Source organism: Pelophylax lessonae (assembly GCF_965119305.1).
Source record: "Pelophylax lessonae genome assembly, chromosome: 5".
In the NCBI taxonomy this organism is placed as follows: Eukaryota; Metazoa; Chordata; class Amphibia; order Anura; family Ranidae; genus Pelophylax; species Pelophylax lessonae.
Genome location: NC_138772.1, coordinates 54,249,998 through 54,267,502, shown reverse-complemented (window position 1 = coordinate 54,267,502; position 17,505 = coordinate 54,249,998). Strand labels below are relative to the sequence as shown.

The 17,505-nt window shown below is 46.5% G+C and overlaps 1 protein-coding gene across 1 annotated transcript in view; it reads right to left on the bottom strand.

Annotated features, from left to right (window-relative positions):
- CDK6 (cyclin dependent kinase 6) overlaps positions 1-17,505 on the bottom strand; it is a 323,198-nt gene that overhangs the window by 16,849 nt on the left and 288,844 nt on the right. Inside the window, exon 5 of the mRNA XM_082257809.1 lies at positions 17,369-17,478. Within this exon, the coding sequence (XP_082113935.1) occupies positions 17,369-17,478 (110 nt within the window). The remainder of the gene's footprint in view (positions 1-17,368; positions 17,479-17,505) is intronic.

Sequence of the window (17,505 nt, the reverse complement as noted above, 5' to 3'; positions counted from 1 at the left end):
GTCCTATTGAATCTGTACCGTACACCCCGGAAGACGAACCGTCCAATGGACCAGACAAAGTCTGATCGCCCGAAGTTCCAGTAAGTTTATTGGTCCTCCAGAGTCCAGACCCCCTGAGCACAATTCCGTGCCCACAACACCTCCTCACCCTGACAGGCTGGCATCCGTGGCAACCACTATCCAGAAGAGGAAGGAAGGATTTTCCCTGTCGAAGAGCCAGAGTGCAAAGCAACCAGATCAGGGACCCTCTCATACCCCGACTCAGCAGGATCAGATTGTCTAGAGACTGTGGATTCTTGTCCCACTTGGCAAGAATCTCTCTCTGCAGAGGTCTAGTGTGAAACTGTGCAAACTGAACCACCTTGAAGGTAGACACCTTCAGGCCCAGCACCCACATGCAAGTCCTGAGAGACAACCGACTGATGGACAACAGAAGTCGAATAGCACCCTACAGCTTCTGTCCAGCGGAAGAAAACACCCTGCCTGAGGCCGATTTCAGAGTCAGACTCAGATAGTCCAACTTGGTAAACGGAATCAGAGCAGACTTCTGGAAGTTTAAAGTCCAACCAAACTCCTGCAGAGTCTGCACAGTGATGTCCAGGTTGTCCTGTAGAGCAGTCGGAGACTCTGCTCGCAGAAGAAGATCGTCCAGGTACCCCAGCAACTCAATCCTCGCTGTCGCAACAATTCTAGCACCGAGGCCAACACTTTTGTGAACACCCAAGGAGCTGAAGCGAGACCAAAGGGTAACGCAATGAATTGAGCAGGCTCCTCACTCGCGACAAGCGGAGGAAACACTGAATGACTGCCATATAATGGAATATAAAGTTAGGCGGTTCAAAGCCTTGAGGTCTAGGATTGGACATACCTTGCCTTCCTTCCTGGGATTTTAAACAGATTTGACTAGAAACCTTGAAAAAGTTCCGATTTTGGAACCGGAACAATTACTCCTTGTAGTAGAAAGCCTTGAATAGCCCCGAAGAGACCCCGCAGGCGATCTGGGGACAAATTGGAAGGCAGATTGGCAGATTGGAAGCAAAGAACCTCACTGGAAGATAAGACGGAAACCCGATCTTGTAGCCTCACCGGATAGGCTCGTGGACCCACCTGTCTTGAATCAGGAAGGTCCACGGGTCCAGAAAGAAGCAAAGATGTCCCCCCAACTCAGACACAGGTGAGGGCGACCCTTCAGGCAGAAGAGCGCTTGTCTGAAAGTCTGGAAGAACCTGCTCTCTGTGACGAAACTCGTCCCTGGGAGCCCGTGTCGAAGAAGAGTACTCTTCCCCCTATAAGACCCTTAAGGATATACTCCAGGAACATCCAAACAGGCGATCCCTCAAAAAAAGGGGAGAACATATAAGGCTGTCTTGGAAGACTGGTCCACCAATGCTATTGTGAACACCGGCCTAAGGACCGAACCTGCCACAGGAAACATGTGGCGCACCAAAGCCTCGGCTCTCCTGTCAGAGGAGTCTTTAAAAACCAGAGACTCCTCGACCGGAATAAAAACTGAGTTATTTGGCCTGAAACCCTGAGAATCCACCACAGGTGGGACTGTCCACTTTTTTAAAACAGGGACTCTTCAAAGGGAATCCGTCTAGCAAAAACGTTGAGGCACCGACATAATGCGTTTAGGTCACTGACTCACAACAATTTTGTCAAGTAGGCGGAAAAAGGGGACACCTTCAGCCTCCAATTTTAAAGTTGTCCGCACTGATACATTCAGTGCATCCACCAGCGCCATTGCACACGTGGCTGCAGTACAAGAGGAAACATCCTATCAGAGCACACAAAGTGCTAGAATGCAGACCCATTAGGGTTGCAACATACTAAGCTCACCCTGAAACATAACAATCAGGGTTGTTGCATAGACATAAAACATTTAGGTGAGGGGCACCGACTGCGATCCCCCAGGGCACACGAATGGACCACCTACTGGACCCCACAAAAAAAAAGAAAAAGAAAAAAAAGGGGGTTGCCCTCCGAGCCCCTCCATAGAGGCCCGCATGAAAATAAATGGTCCCCTTAAAGCGGACGCGCAGGCAAGGTACCCAGAGGGTCCGCAGTGCTAAAGGGAGGGTGCCCTACGCAAAATGGCGGCATGCTGTCATGAAACAAAGGTGACCACCCCCACAGCGCCCCCCCCGCACGGAAGGAGCTACGCTGGCCAAGGCCTAATTTGGGTGGAGGCCCAGTCGCACAGATCCCATCCAAGGAGAGGCGGGTGGACACAGGACACTCACGGGGCCACCCCCCCTGCCCCGGAGGTGCCCACTCGGCTGCAAGCCGCTGCCTAAATTTTAGAGGGTGCCTCGCCACCTGGACTGCCCAGGAACAACAGGGGAGAAGGCGGATGCCCAAACGGAGGGTGGTGGCTCCAGCCAGCCTCACTGAGGCCTCCCCAAACAGCGTCTGGCCGGTAGGCCGCAAGGCCTATATTTTCGTCCGCTCCCCCAGCCCAACACAACAGCTGGGAGCTCTTAGGACCCTACCCAGGTCACTGACCCCCCAGGTTGACGAAGGACCCTGTTGTAACCCCCGGAAAAAACGGTCAGCAGCAGCCCCAAAGGAAGCCCCCCTTCAGAGCATATGGCAAATGCCAGCTCAGAACCTCCAGGGAGGGGGGGGGGGGGAGACCCACGATGACCCTAGAGTGGCTGGAGAGTAAGAGGGGAACCAGGGGGTCCCACTGTCCCAGAGGCCCACGTCCACCCCAAAACCCGCAAGAGGGAGAAAAATTTCCCCTTATAACACAAATCCCCTCTCCCCCAATCTCTTTGTGGTGCCCCCCCAATCACGTTACCACAGTGCCCAAGGGCAGCCACTCCCTCCTGCCCACTCCTTGTCCCAGGCCCTGGTTAGGAGAAACACTGCTTGCATACAGTATGCATGCTTAATCTTCTATTCTGACTTCAATACACCTTCAGCACACACTGCAGAGTTCAATAAAGTTTGTGAAGTTATAAAAGTGTTAAATAGTGCTGATGGTGTGTCCAAACTAGACAAATCCCTTCACATAATCGGTGTGTGCCTTGGCTGCGACCCCCCCCCCCCCCAGCCCTCAGTCAGGATTCCTAGCTGCTGGCCATGGTTTTGCACTTGTAGTCCAGCACGGTGAATACCATTAAGTGGTACCTGTGTCGTGGGAAAGCATTCTAGCTATGTACATAGCCTGAGTTGCAGCTTTCTAATCAGCCTCCGATGAGGCCATGTCCTTGCCATATGACTTCCCCCTTACATAACCGAGCTGGGCTTGTTCTGCATTGAACGTCATTGTTTCTCTATGATAATGGCCAGATCACTGCTGGATTAAAGGGAGACAACATTTTCTTTGCAGTTTTTTTTTTTTTTTTTAATTCACAGATACTGTATATGTGCAAAATCAGCTGGACACGTATACAAATAGTTTTCCAATGAGTGTAAATGTTTTTAAAATCCTTGTTACTGTGTATAGCTTGTAAATATACTGTATATGTCATATAAACATGTTTATACATTGACTCTGCCATCTTTTTGGCTGCACACCATACATGTTCATGTATAACTAACTAGTAATTTACTCACCCTGAATAATAATCTAGGACAGGAATTTATAGTTTTCAGACGTCACCGGTTGCATGCTTGTTGTAGGTAAACAATTCACAAAGTAGTGAAGATAGGATCAGGATCACAGCCACAGGGCTTGCAACTTCAACTCATTCTCACCAGCAATCTGTAGATGTATGTCATTCTTTGACAGATAGTAGCTGGTACTGCTAGTTGTCAGACAAGAATGTCATATGACAGCTCTGGTCCATACTAATCGTCAGGAACCAATCAGGTCCCAGATCATGTGGTCTCCATCTCAGCTATGACATAGTGATTACACAGGCTGGAGGTTTCAATCAAAAAGACTTCAGCTTAAAGATGGCAGTGTGCCTATGTTTAATCTTATAATTGTCAGATACAATATCAGTAATAACATTTAAGGAACACTTTTTATTCAGAGTAAAGCATCAAATCAATTCAACTCCTGGGATATTGATCTGGTCAGTTAAGTAGCAGAGGGGGTTGTTAATCAGTTTCAGCTGCTTTGGTGTAATTAAAATTAACAACAGTTGCACTAGATGGGCATCAATGAGACAACCTTCAAAACAGGAATGGTTTTGCAGATGGAGGCCAATGGCATTTTTTTCCCTACTCATCTTTTCTGAGCATGAGCCGATACCTGGATCCTATAGAGGTTGCACAGACAGTCCAACTCCTCCAGGATAGCACATCAATATGTGCCATTGCCAGGAGATTTGCTGTGTCTCCCAGCACAGTCTCACTCTCAAGAGCATGGAGGAGATTCCAGGAGACAGGCAGTTATTCTAGGAGAGCTGGACAGGGCCATAGAAGGTCCTTAACCCATCATCAGGACCGTTATCTGCTCCTTTGTGCAAGGAGGAACAGGATGAGCTTTGCCAGAGCCCTACAAAATGACTTCCAGCAGGCCACTGGTGTGAATGTCTGACCAAACACTCAGAAACCGACTTCATGAGGGTGGCCTGAGGGCCCAACGTCCTCTAGTAAACCCTGTGCTCACTGCCCGACACAGTGGAGCTCAATTAGCATTTGCCATTGAACACCAGAGTTGGCCGGTCCGCCACTGTCGCCCTGTGCTTTTCACAGATGAGAGCAGATTCACCCTGAGCACATGTGACAGACGTGAAAGGGTCTGGGGAAGTCATAGAGAATGTTATGCTGCCTGTAACATCGTTCAGCATGACCGGTTTGGTGGTGGGTCAGTGAGGGGAGGCATATCCATGGAGGGACGCACAGACCTCTACAGGCTAGACAACATCCCCTTCACTGCCATTAGGTATCGGGATAAAATCCTTGGACCCATTGTCAGACCCTACACTGGTGCAGTGGGTCCTGGATTCCTCCTGGTGTACAACAATGCCCGGCCTCATGTGGAGAGAGTATGCAGCCAGTTCCTGGAGGATGAAGGAATTGATACCATTGAATGGCCCCAACGCTCGCCTGACCTAAATCCAATAGAACACTTCTGGGACATGTTACAGTCCATCTGACCCCGCCAGGTTGCATCTCAGTCTGTTCAGGAACTCAGTGACACACTGGTCCAGATCTGGGAGGAAATACCCCCAGGACATCATCCGTCGTCTCATTAAGAGCATGCCCTGACGATGTCAGGCATGCATAAAAGCACGTGCGGGCCATACAAACTACTGAGTACGATTTTGAGTTTCTGCAATGAAATTTCAGCAAAATGGACTAGCCTGCTTCATCATTTTTTCATTTTGATTTCCGGGTGTCTTTGAGTTCAGCCCTCTGTAGGTTGATAATTTTCATTTCCATCAAGCGATGTGGCATCCTTTAGTTCCTAACACAATACCCAGTCCATATCAGTATAGATATCCAGCATGAGATTTTTTCCCATTGTCTTTGATTTCAGCCCTCTGTAGGTTGATAATTTTCATTTCCATCAAGCGATGTGGCATCCTTTAGTTCCTAACACAATACCCAGTCCATATCAGTATAGATATCCAGCATGAGATTTTTTCCCATTGTTTTCAAAGTTAGGCTGTAGAGGAAAATGAGCGCCTCCTTAAGCTTGTGCCCTTAAACAGAGGCCTATGCAGCCACATTCCCATAAAAGTTGATAGATTTTCCATTACAGACAGGAGTAATGGGGCAGTAGGCAGGACTGTTCCACTTTAACCTTACTAACTATAAAGAAAAGAGACCACCCATTTGTATAATTTTGGAATGAAAGAGGCCGCGGCCGTTTATTATTTAAATAATCATAAAATCAGAAACTCTTTAAACTTTAATAACATCGTAAAAACCACAAAACAACCCGGTCAGCACGACCCAGGTTGTCATATCAGAATTCAATATTGAAATAAATCATCCAAACTCATAAACATAAACGTCCCCCTTCAAAGGAAGGGGACCCTAAAATAACAAACTGACCGCGACAATAACATGGGAGGGGGGGGGGGGGGAAGTTGAGAAGTCTTCTTTTCTTCTTCTGTAGGTGAAGTGTGAAGATCTGTTCCTGAGGAGATTCCTTAAATGACCTGGCTGGAGACCCACGGCCAATCGAAATCCTGGCCTCCCGGCGGGAAAAACCGGTTTAGGCAAGTAAAGGAGTTATTCTCCCCAGATACAGTGACCTATAATGTTATGATAACAGCCAATCATTTTAAATTCATCTTTATTATTGAAACTGCCTGACAACAAGCTCAAGCTAGGAGCCATGACTGTTTTAACACTACGCCTGCCACAGCCCCATAAACAAAATGGGCTATTGAGCCCATTTTATTTTTATGGGGCAGTAGGCAGGACTGTTCCACTTTAACCTTACTAACTATAAAGAAAAGAGACCACCCATTTGTATAATTTTGGAATGAAAGAGGCCGCGGCCGTTTATTATTTAAATAATCATAAAATCAGAAACTCTTTAAACTTTAATAACATCGTAAAAACCACAAAACAACCCGGTCAGCACGACCCAGGTTGTCATATCAGAATTCAATATTGAAATAAATCATCCAAAAGGCAGGCGGCTCACGCCCGCCTGGCACATCCCCAACGCGCGGCCTCTTCCACACAGGTCCCCAGATTAACATTGAAAATGTCCAGACCAATGTCGGACAAATGGGTGTCATCAAAACGGTACAAACCGCTGGTACCACTTCTCTATGCCGAAAAGAGAGAACACCCGCCGATCGCAAGAGTTTCGCCAGAGCCCTGTTAACTCGTTTACGGATTCTTTCCAACGGTTTTAAAAAACAGTGCTTGAACCAGGCAAGCCTGGGAATTATTTCCGAAAAAACCACTATCATATTTGGATAGGATAACTTCAACAGCTGCAAATCGTCCCTAATCGCGAAAATGAGGTCGAGCGTTTTCGCCCTGCCCACATCGTTCCCCCCGAGATGGACGACTAGTACATCTGGGGGGGGGAAGAAACTGCAACAACCTAAATACCTCTGGTCTGAACTCGGACCAGAGCATCCCTCTTTTGCTGAACCACTGGACACTAAAATGAGCAGGATTCAGGCCAACATGTTCGCCATAAGGTCTTCTCCTGGCGCGTGCACGAGCCCAGTGCACGAAGGAATGCCCGATGATCCAAGTGTCCAGTTTTCGCCCTAAAAACATCAACAAACAAAATGAGGACGAATATAGGACTGGAAAGCCCCTGACTTCCACCTACCAATCCTTTTGAGCACCTGGTCATTCAATCCCAACCTCGCCGCTTCAGTAGCGGCGCCGATCCGAAATGAATGAGACGTAAACTTTTCATCAGCAAGGCCCAATCTAGACAGGCACTTTTTAAACACAGCAGTAAACTGATAGCCAGTCAATGGCCTACCATCGGTGTGAACAAACAAAAAATCGGAGCCAGCTGAGCGAATGGACAAGAAATCGTTCAACAGGCGAACTGGACAAACCGCCGAGCTCCGGAACCTGTATAAACGAAGACGCTTCCCTGCGCCCAACTGGTCTGTTTTAGAAAAACGAATCAGCACACTGCAGCTCTCAGCCGATAAAACGACGTTCGAAAAAAGTAAACCCGATGTCGACGATCTACTCGAGGGAACTAACTCGGAAATGCGCAACGCCGCAAAAAACATTAGCGAAAAAGCTGCTTGAAAAAGAACAGACTCATAAACCGAAAAACAAACAGAAACTGTAATAGCACATAACCTGGTCAAAAGAGAAATCGTAATTGGTTTCCTTGAATCAGTGCGAAAGGTGGATTTTCGGTAGCCCTTCAAGGCTTGGCGTACCGCAAAAAATGACAGGCAGGAAGGAAAATTCTTTAATTTGACGAAAAAAGACACCCCCGCCAGAATCTTATTTACATGCGTCCAAGCATACCTCCTTTGAAATAAATAATTCAAAAAAGACAATACCAAATCTTCGGAAAAATTATCTGCAGGTTCGTTCAAAAATCGCAAGTGTGCTAACCAAAGCGACCATGCCGATTGGTATCCTGCCATGGTCGAAGGAGCTAAAGAATTAACGATATTCCTCGCGACTAAGTCTAAGCAATGGTCCACAGATGGGCCGGATACGGCCAGCTCGACTCGTCTGCCTCCGGGAACAACGCGAAAAAGCGCTCCATCTGCAAGCGAGACAAAGCATCGGCCAATACATTATCTCTGCCAGGGACGAAAGACGCCTTTATCCAAATGTTCAGTGACAAACACTTAGACACTAAGTATCTCAGCAAAGCGATAACAGGGGGGGACTTTGACGACAGACAATTTATCGCAAAAAGCACCCCTTTGTTATCCGTTCTAACCATTAAACGCTTGTTCCGGAAGCAGTCCCCCCAGATCTCCAGTGCCAGAACTACGGGAAACAGTTCCAGCAACACGCTATTGCGCGTGTAGCCCAACTCCACCCAACGCTGGCACCAACGATCAGCACACCAATGTGTGCGCCAGATAGCTGCGAAGCCGACTGAACCAGCCGAATCCGTAAAAAGACAGAAATCCTTGTCCAGGATGAACTCCTCCTGCCAAATACTTTTCCCATTGAAATCAAGTAAGAATTGGTACCACACCAACATATCCTCCCTGATTTCGGCATTCAAACGGACATGGGAAGAGGGAGACTTAAGGCCTGAAATCGCTGCATACAGTTTCCTGGAAAATAACTTTCCCAGAGGTATGACCCTGGAAGCAAATGCCAGCAAACCCAGCAGCGATTGCATCTCCCGCAAGGTAACCTTACGTTTACGAATCAAGTTCAGAAGACATACCTTGAGCTTGACAATCTTCTCCAAGGGGAGCCTGAACTCCATTGCTGCAGAGTCAATCGTGATGCCTAAAAATTGGACGCAAGTTGACGGAAAAACCGTCTTTTCTTGAGCTAAAGGGATACCAAACTCTTTGCACATCGTGAGAAAACTTTCCAAAAGGCGCAAACAGTTTGGAGAATTGGCCGTTCCTAGGAATAAAAAGTCGTCCAAATAATGGACAACGTCATGAGAGGCACAAAAATCGGAGATGACCCATTCTAAAAAAGTGGCAAAGCACTCAAAATAAAAACATGACAGAGAGCAGCCCATAGGGAGGCATCTGTCAAAGTAAAACTTACCTGCGAATACAAACCCGAGGGAATTGAAGGCGTCCGGATGCACTGGCAACAAACGGAAAGCAGATTTAATGTCCGTCTTGGCCATCAGGGCTCCCCTCCCGAGCTTCCGCAACTTACCCAAAGCATCATCGAACGACGAATACTGTACGGTGGCCAAATCGCGACTTATCTCGTCATTCAGCGACTCCCCAAAAGGGAATGACAAATGATGGATGAGTCTGTAAGTATTAGGCTCCCTCTTTTGGACAATGCCCAAAGGAGAGATCCTAAAGTCCCAAAAAGGTGGAAAATCAAAAGGGCCTGCAAACCTTCCCAATTCCAACTCCTTACTTACCTTTTCCGCCACAACCGATTCAAGGCCAGAAACCGATTTCAAATTATCAACCAATGTGCAACCCTGGCCGCCAAATCTAGGCAAGGGGAAGCCATCCCGAAAACCCTCAATTAGGAGGGTGGCCTTCCCCCTGTCTGGATAACGCTGGAGCCATGGGAGCATGGCGGTGAGCTTCACTGGGGTTACCGCTTTTTGGCACAGTACCCGCGGGCAAGTTCCCATGCCTTTTTGAAGCATTTTGCAATGGGGTGAAACCCAGAGCAAAAGGCGCATTCGTGCCTATACTTGCACGATCCAGGCCACCTACACACGGATTCGTTGTAGTTGAAACAGACGCCTTTGCGCAGTTGGAGGCCTGTGGCGGATGACTGTTGGGTCTGCTGATTTGTAAAGGGCTGTTTGGAGAATATCGACCTTTGAGGAAGAAAAAGATCCAACCAAAGGCCGACATCCTTTACTCCCCATTTTAACGCTGGCTGAACCGCCAGTTTCTGGCGGAAGGCCACGTCATATTGAAACCAAGCAGATCCCCCAAAGTTCTTATAAGCCTCCAGGATCATATCTGCATGTCTAAAAAGCCCGATGCTTCTCTCAGGGAATTTCTCACACAGCACAGAAGCAAAAATAAAGAATCCCTGAAGCCAATTGTTAATTGATCTGGAGATGGGGCGTTTCCTCTCATCCTCATCCTTTTTGTCTGACTTAGCCATAAAGTCTCTGGCAGAGGGCAATAGAGACAATAGGTCAACAAAGTTGCCCTGCCAGATCCTCTCCTTGACGGACTCAGACAAATGAAACCCCAAAGGGGAGACTTCACAAGCAATTGCCTCCCGCAGAGAAGTTTCAGGCAGATTCTGCGACTTCGCCAACAGGTATGCATTGGACCCCTCAGAATGCAAGCTCTGAGGCCTAGTGGGGTTCTGAATTTCCAGAACATCTACAGAGGGGGCCCACACATCCCTTGGGGAAGGAGAAAGATGAATAGGAGTAGTGGGGACATCAGGAGGAGGAGCAGGCTGAGAGGAAACAGCATGTCTATCAAACAAGGATTTAAACTCATGAATGAAGCCATGGAGCAATCCAGCTAATGGCTGGAGTGCAGCCTCAGCGACAGCTGTAGCTAACATAGGGGGCTCAGTGGGTTGAGCAGTAAACAAAACATCCCCCCTTCGGGAGCTCCCAGCTGGCTGCCCACCCTCCAAATTTAAATCCCTGGCAAGAGGGGGGGCTCCCAGGGAGGGTACAGAGGGCTGAAGGACAATTGAAGGGGCCGGGACAGGGTGACATACATCTCTCTCACCTGTCCCCTGGTCCCTCTGGTCCGGGATCCTTCGGTCGCTCCGCTCGGTCGCCGCCTGCGACCCGGATACTGCTGCAGATGCCGGCCTCCTGGCCGCACGATGTGTAGTGGGGGGAACCTGAGCACCCCCGGTGAGCCCGGTGTCAACCGGCGGGGAGTACAGATGGCGCGGAGTGCGCCTCCTCTTCGCCGGTCTCGCGTCCGTACCGGCTCTTCCGGGTATGGCGCGCGTGCGCACACCCCGTCCGCTGACGTTCTCCGGTCCCGCAGCCGATGACGAACTTCCTGCTGCAGCCGTTGCGTCACCCGATCCGCGTCCTCCGCTTCCGCCGGCTTCTTCGTGCGAAGAGATCCCGGTCCGGTCTCCGCCCGACGATCCTCCGTCCTCCGCGGCGAGCGGCAGCTCGAGGCACCTCCGGAGCCACTCATCGCTTCCCACTTCCCCGGCGCGCTCGATCAATCTCCTGAGGAGGCTCATCTTCGCAGGTAAGGACTGCAGTCATCCCAAGAACTCCGAGGCTTGACCGATGCCGCAGATCCCCTGACTCCAGTTGCCGGACCGATGACCCAATTCCGAAGGAGGAGGCTTGACCGACACCGCTGACCCGACTGTGGGGACTAGATGGCTTGACCGACACCGCTGAACCGACCGAAGACAGGATGGCTTGACCGATATCGTAGCAGCTGCAGACCGGGATCCCTCAGTCTTGACCGCACCGACGTCCACTCTGGGGAAAGTTGAGAAGTCTTCTTTTCTTCTTCTGTAGGTGAAGTGTTCCTTGAAGATTCCTTAAATGACCTGGCTGGAGACCCACGGCCAATCGAAATCCTGGCCTCCCGGCGGGAAAAACCGGTTTAGGCAAGTAAAGGAGTTATTCTCCCCAGATACAGTGACCTATAATGTTATGATAACAGCCAATCATTTTAAATTCATCTTTATTATTGAAACTGCCTGACAACAAGCTCAAGCTAGGAGCCATGACTGTTTTAACACTACGCCTGCCACAGCCCCATAAACAAAATGGGCTATTGAGCCCATTTTATTTTTATTCCCTCTAGCAGTTTTTATTTAATTCCTGGTTTACAGTACCAGCAATATACTCTCCTGATTGGTCTTACATTCTAGATTCTGGGAAGAAGCTGTGGATCTAGAATTTCTGGAATCCAAAATGAAAGACGTTTCCTAACCCTAGAAACTTAAGGCAATTCCTGGCCCAGCCCTGGGCCTTCCATGGTTGCCAAGCTGTGTGCAGTCTTAGATGTCAGTACATGATATGTATTTGTAATGCAAAAAAGCAAGATAATAGAGGGAGAGCCAAGGCGGGTTGACTGTTTCTGTTACCACATTACACAGCTGCCTGGCAAAGATGGGAACGCAGATGAAAACCACAACTGTACTGCCTAGCCGCCCACTATAACAGTAAAACCTGACCGCAGAATAATGCTATTACAGAATTCACAACGGCTATCAATCAAATGATTGCTGATGCTTATGAAAACATCTGTCAGCAGATGAGAGATCAGAAATAAACTGTCAACTCAAAGAGTACCTCTAGGTCTGAAGTAGAGATGCACCGAAATTTCAGTAGCCGGAACATATAGGCCGAAAATGGTGTTATTAGCAAGGTGCCGATAATGGCACTGAAAACTGAAAAACTGAAAAATTTTGCTGCGATTTTACCGCGATTTTAGCACAATTTTACTCTGCTTATGGTGTGTTTTTCATAGGTCATGTGACTCAAAAACCGCATGAAAAACATAACACAGGTGCATTATTAATGACTTCTTGCTGCATTTTCAATGCATTTCAACGGGGAGGCATGTTTTTAGTGCGTTTTTTTTAACTAACCAAAAATGCAGCAAGCAGGATTTTTAACACCACAATGTAAGTGCAACGGACCAGTGTGAAGACATGCATAGAATTTAAAGGGATACATTTTTCTTGAGCTTTTCTTGCCCTAACGGTGCCAATAATGGCCAACAATAAATTCATATTAAATTTAAATTCATATTACATAAAAAGTCAAATATAATACAATTATATTTAAAAAAAAAAATTTTTTTTTTTTTAAAAACACATTTTCAGTTTCTGTTTTCGGCCAAGTGCATACTGCATTTTCGGTTTTGGCACCAAAACTTCCATTTAGTGCACCTCTAGTCCGAAGGACACAAAAAGCACCAAGAGATGGGCAGAGAAGTCGGGCACAAGAGATGGGCAGAGAAGTCAGGCACAAGACGTGGGTAGAGAAGTCAGGCACAAGACGTGGGCAGAGAAGTCAGGCACAAGACGTGGGCAGAGAAGTCAGGCACAAGAGGCGGGCAGAGAAGTCAGGCACAAGAGATGGGCAGAGAAGTCAGGCACGTGAGATGGGCAGAGAAGTCAGGCACAAGACATGGGCAGAGAAGTCAGGCAAAAGACGTGGGCAGAGAAGTCAGGCACAAGACGTGGGCAGAGAAGTCAGGCACGTGAGATGGGCAGAGAAGTCAGGCACCAGAGATGGGCAGAGAAGTCAGGCACATGAGATGGGCAGAGAAGTCAGGCACCAGAGATGGGCAGAAAAGTCAGGCACAAGAGATGGGCAGAGAAGTCAGGCACAAGAGATGGGCAGAGAAGTCAGGCACAAGAGATGGGCAGAGAAGTCAGGCACGTGAGATGGGCAGAGAAGTCAGGAACAAGAGATGGGCACAGAAGTCAGGCACCACTCTTTTTTTCACGGGCAATGTCTCAGGGTCTTTTTAAACATGCCCATTTTCATGCAGTAAAATTATTTTTTTTGCATGAAAATGCATGTCACAATCTGGAATCAGGCTTGAAAGCCTGCCCAAATGCCAGCTAATATCTGAAAAAGGTCCCAGGAGGTTAGCTGGTTCTGGCTGCAATACTCACCTCTTCTTTGGCACTGCCCTTTGCATTAGTCCCTTTCTGCCACTAGATGTCCTCAATCTTTTGCAGGGCATTATGAATTCTTAGGGCCCTTGCACACAAGCTTTCTGATCAGGTCAGTTTTTCGGGAGGACCTGATCGGAAGCTCCATGTGATTCTATGGGCAGGCTGATGTAAACTGACTTGTGACCTTTTACACCCGCCTACCTCCGAGTCCATCCTGGTCTTGAAAAAAAAAATGGAACAGGGCAGCGTCCTTTCTGTTACCCCAATCCTAAAAGTGACGGATTGGAGGTAGCGTGATGTAAATGGACGCAGTCCATTTACATGTAGGCGACCATAGAGCCATCACAGATCCACCCCGCCCACTGTGCGGTCACCAACTGAACGAGCACAGATGTAAAAAAAACAGACATCTGTCCCGTTCACCTCCGATCTGTGAACGGATCCCCTGCTGAACTAAACAGACAAAACCTGTGTGAAAAGCAGTGTTCATTTTTACATCAAATTGCTGCTTAGTTTTAGTCATAGTCTTGACTAAAATGCCATTTTAGTTTTAGTCCTATTTTTATCTTCTGAATTGTTTTAGTTTTAGTGGTATTTTAGTCAACTAAAATCTCCAGTACATTTTAGTTGACTAAAATCGAATGGGATTAGTTAAATTGTAATGCATTATTTAAGCATTTTTCTAGAATTTCCAAACTCATTACATTATCCTGAAGTAAAAGTCGAATAACATGTTATTATTTATGGTATTAAGGGTTGGAACATGCACTACAGATTTAGCCGTTGTGATATATAACCAATGTTGATTTTTACGCCAATTTTCCATTTAGTTTTAGTCAAAAGCGTTTGACTACAATGCCATTTTAGTTTAACCTCCCTGGCGGTATGATTCTTTCGGATTTTAGGTGCTGAAAGCGGTACCATTATTTTGCATGTAATTCTTAAGAATGAGCAGCTCAAACCAACTATTTACATATGATTTTTTTTTTTACTGTGCGTTCTTCTTTATAACATCTCGGGTATGATAAAGTTTGAAACACAAAATCATAAATTATAATAAAATAAATAACTATAAATAAGTTAAAGTAAGTAAGTAAGTATGTATATATATATATATATATATATATATATATATATATATACATATATATACATATATACACACACACACATATGTATGTATGTATGTATGTATGTATGTATGTATGTATGTATGTATGTATGTATGTATGTATGTATGTGTGTATATATGGGCGGCACAGTGGTGTGGTGGTTAGCACTTTCACCTAGCAGCAAGAGGGTCGGTGGTTCGGATCCCAACCACGACACTACCTGCCTGGAGTTTGCATGTTCTCCCTGTGCCTGCGTGGGTTTCCTCCGGGTACTCCGGTTTCCTCCCACACTCCAAAGACATGCTGGTAGGTTAATTGGATCCTGTATAAAAAAAATTGGCCCTACTCTGTAAGCTCCTTGAGGGCAGGGACTGATGTGAATGTGTAATGTATATGTAAAGCGCTGCGTAAATTGACAGCGCTATATAAGTACCTTAAATAAATAAAATATGTATGTATATATATATATATATATATATACATAGAAAGGGCACTGGGGGGCAAGCTAATGTGAATTTTATTTTGCATTGTATCAGAGTGTTTGGTGTGTTTTACATTTGAATTTGCCACCGGTTCCACCCCCCTGCGAACATCACGTCGCAGGAGACGGAAGCCGGGGCACACAGAGGATCGGGAGGAAGATCCGCCGCCACACATCGCCGGGATACATTGATGGATCCAGGTGACAAGGTGGGTAAACCCCTCTACCAGGATCCAGCGATCTTCCTAGCGGTACCCCGAGTGTGGCTCAGGGTTACGGCTTTTGGCACTGAAATTTAACCCCGAGCTTCACTCGTGAATACCGCTAGGAAGGTTAAGCCGTAATTTAGTCATCTGAATTGTTTTATAGTTTTAGTTATATTTTAGTTGACTAAAATAGTGTTCATTTCATCTATGAAACTATTTTAGTCAACAAAATTACCACTTGTGAAAGGGTCCTAAGGGGTTGTCACTATGCATCACTGAGAACCCAGGTATGGCCAACAGAAAGGGAGCTTTGGGCGAATGGTGTGGCTTCACTTTAAGAACTGTCACTTGCCAACCTTAAAGCCAAAACCTTTCATTTTAGGTTTGGATGGAGTGGAAAAGAGTGGTTGAGCACTAGACCCAATTTAGGCAAGTATTTCAATCTGATGTGTCAGCACTTTTTGAGGCAACGGTCAAGTACACAAAGGGCCCAGACTGGTCTCAGGGCCTATTTACATGTGGCCATTTTCATGCAGAAAACTATGCTTTTGCCTGTTCTCTATCTGCTTTATCCTCTACCTGACCCCAACTAGCTCTCTTCCTGCTGGGGCAATCCAGAAGGCTGCAACCTAGCATTAGAACACAGCAAAACCATCTGGAGCTTTGGTGAAGACCAGCTAGTGCTTGGACCCCACACCTCGGGTGAGCTTGCATCATCCGCTAGGGGGATCTGCTTTTGTTTTCATCCAGCTGGCTACTGAGTTAACCTCTCTACTGCTACAGCCGCTGGCCTCTGTGCCTGATTCCAGATCATGACATGCATTAAAACAAATTTAATGACCCAGCCTAAAGGTCAGTAAGGAGTAGTAGCTGGATGGGATCAGACGGAAGCGTAGTTGATGAACAAGCCAAGGGTCCATAGCGAGTGGTAGCAAAGATAAGGACAGCAGCAGGTATGCAAAGGAGCAAAATATCAGCTGGAGAGAACACAATTTTCTGCCAAACAGAAAAACTGGCTTAAATCAGCAAGTTCATGGGAGGAGCAAAGGGATTAAGGTTCACCAGAAACAAAATATGAAGTAGGGTGATCCAAGGAATCAAGGAGTTGTCCAACATCTCAGGTGGAGCAGTGAGAAGAGCCGGAGCCGGACACTGCAGAGGTCCCAGGTTCAGATCTCAATCCTGACACGGTGTAAATATTTTCTTTGATTATCTAACCATGTGTGCATGATTTAATTAAATGGGGATTTTTCTTTCCCATGATTGGATGATTGAAGTAAATATTCACAAATAATATTGTGTAAACATTTTCAGCTTTAGTAAATCAGCCTCAATGTGTGAGTTTATGCAAACCATCTACTACATATTGTAAACTATATACTGTATGAGATTTTTTTATCTTATGCAATAAGTTTCATAACATTCCTCTGGACATTTTATGTTTTTTTATTGCCTTTTTGATTATTGCAAAGCCATGTAGAAAAATTAGTCCAGAGATAGGCTTTAAAGCTAACCATGTAAGCTCACTGTGATGCAAATGAAGGTGACAAAGCAGATAATTACTAAGCACCCTTGGGTGCCACAATTCTCCCTCATGATTTCTGGCTGGATTGTTATAACTGCCAGGCTTCAGAGTATGGAGCAAAATGCTCTTTACCCCACCTCCCCTACAATGTAGCACTCAGAAGGCCTAAACACTGGCAAATGGGGGTGTATCTATTTGTATGCAAATACTGACTTTTTAAAAAGTCTATAACTGCAAACAAACTTTAGGGTGTGCAACTTTCATTTGTTACGCAACATATTCTTGTTTTCAAAAAATTGTGTAGTGTGCAAAATGCAGAATTTGCTGTCACATCTTATCTAGATCTAGTTATTTATGAATTTCTAGTCATCCCCACCAACATAAATAAATATATAAATAATAATATGTAGCTTACTTTCGGCGGAACATTTCTGCAAATATACAGCCGACACTCCAGAGATCAACCGGCGTTGCATAACTGGACTGCAGCAGAACCTCCGGTGCTCTGTACCACAACGTGACCACCTGAAATGTAAAAGTGCATGGTTACAT